General features: G+C 70.3%; 1 protein-coding gene across 1 annotated transcript in view; it reads left to right on the top strand.

Moving 5' to 3' along the window:
- The window catches only part of LOC112961560 (ryanodine receptor 1-like), a gene marked incomplete at both ends in the record, with an annotated part of 77125 nt that overhangs the window by 32006 nt on the left and 43224 nt on the right, over positions 1–1895 (top strand). The window contains 3 exon segments of the mRNA XM_026056883.1: positions 141–309; positions 403–611; positions 1192–1568. Coding sequence (XP_025912668.1) covers positions 141–309; positions 403–611; positions 1192–1568 — 755 coding nt within the window.

The following is a 1895-nucleotide window of genomic DNA, read 5'->3' on the forward strand; positions in this document are numbered from 1 at the left end:
GATGCTCCGAGTCCCCCCAGGTCCCCCACATCCACCACGATGCTCCGAGTCCCCCCAGGTCCCCCACATCCACCACGATGCCCTGGGTCCCCCTAGGTCCCCAATATCCACCCCGCTGTCCCAGGTCCCCCCTGGCGCAGCGCTGGCACGTGGGCAGCGAGCCCTTCGGGCGGACCTGGCAGCCGGGCGACGTGGTGGGCTGCATGATCGACCTGGGCGAGAGCCACATCACCTTCACCCTCAACGGCGAGATGCTCATCAGCGACGCCGGCTCCGAGCTCGCCTTCAAGGACTTCGACGTGGGCGAGGGTGAGCCGGGAACCCCGGGATGGGGGCGACGACGGCACCCGGACGCCTGGGTCCCCAGGTGCTGAGGCCGTGCTGCCCCCCCCGTGCCCGCAGGCTTCGTGCCCGTCTGCAGCCTGGGGCTGGACCAGGTGGGGCGGCTGAACCTGGGCCAGGACGTGAGCAGCCTGCGCTTCTTCACCATCTGCGGCCTCCAGGAGGGCTTCGAGCCCTTCGCCATCAACATGAAGCGCCCCATCACCCTCTGGTTCAGCAAGAGCCTGCCCCAGTTCGCCCCCGTGCCCCCCGACCACCCCCAGCTCGAGGTCAGCTGGATGGGACCGTGGGGGATCGGGACCCCCTGGGGGGCTGAGGGGACCCCCCAGGGGCTCGGGGTCCTGGGCAAGGGGGAACCCATGGAGTCTTGGGGGGACCCATGGGACTTGGGGGGACCCTGTAGGGGCTGGGGGACCCATGGAGGATTGGGGGGGACCCCCTAGGGTCTGAGGGTCCTGGGCAAGGGGGAACCCATGGAGTCTTGGGGGGACCCATGGGACTTGGGGAGACCCCATAGGACTGGGGGACCTTGGAGAGGGGGGGGACCCATGGAGGATCGGGGGTCCGGGGAAGTCCTACGGGGGCTGGCAATGGGGAAGACCCTATGGGTGCTGGGGCTTTTGGGGTGCTGCATGGAGGGACGGGGGTGCCCGGCCCCTCGTGTCCCCTGGCTGGGGTGATGTGTCCCCGCAGGGTCCCCAGCTCCTGGGGGGGGTCCCCAGACTGGGGTGATGCCTGTCCCCATGGGGTCCCCGATCCCCGTGGGTCACTGCACATCCCCACGGGGGTCCCCAGCTGCAGGGGCTCTCCCTGGTCCTGACGTGATGTGACGTGTCCCCCCCCCCGCAGGTGACGCGGATGGACGGGACGGTGGAGACGCCGCCGTGCCTGCGGCTGGCCCACCGGGCGCTGGGCTCACCGGCCGCGCAGCCCGAGCTCCTCTTCCTCCGCCTCAGCCTGCCGGTGCAGTTTCACCCCCATTTCCGCTGCGCCCCGGGGACCATGCCGCTGCCCCGCTCCCCCCCCGAGCCCCCCGACGACGTCGGCCTCGAGCCCCTCTCCGACTTCGAGCGCCTCCGCCGATCCGCTGCCCCCCGGCACCCCGAGGCCGACGGCGAGGCCGACAAGGCGCCCGGGGGGGGTCCCGCCGCCACGGCCCCCCGCGACCAGCCCCGTGCCGAGAACGAGAAGGACGCGGCCACCGAGAAGGGCAAGACCCGGAGGGGGTGAGCAGGGCTGTAGGGGGGTGCCCCACAGCGGGATATGGGGGGCCCAGAGGCATTGCCCTATGGTGGGGACGTTGTGGTGCTCCATGGTGAGGTCTTGGGGGGCTTTGCCCCATGGTGGGGACATGGTGGTGTTCCATGGTGAGGTCTTCGGGAGCTTTGTCCCATGGTGGGGACATGGTGGTGCTCCACGGTGAGGTCTTGGGGAGCATTGCCCCATGGTGGGGACATGGGAATGCTCCATGGTGAGGTCTTGGGGAGCATTGCCCCATGGTGGGAACATGGTGGTGCTCCATGGTGAGGTCTTGGGGGGCTTTGTCCCATGGT

Source organism: Apteryx rowi, unplaced genomic scaffold (genome assembly GCF_003343035.1).
Source record: "Apteryx rowi isolate R43461 unplaced genomic scaffold, aptRow1 scaffold_1334, whole genome shotgun sequence".
Lineage (NCBI taxonomy): Eukaryota > Metazoa > Chordata > Aves > Apterygiformes > Apterygidae > Apteryx > Apteryx rowi.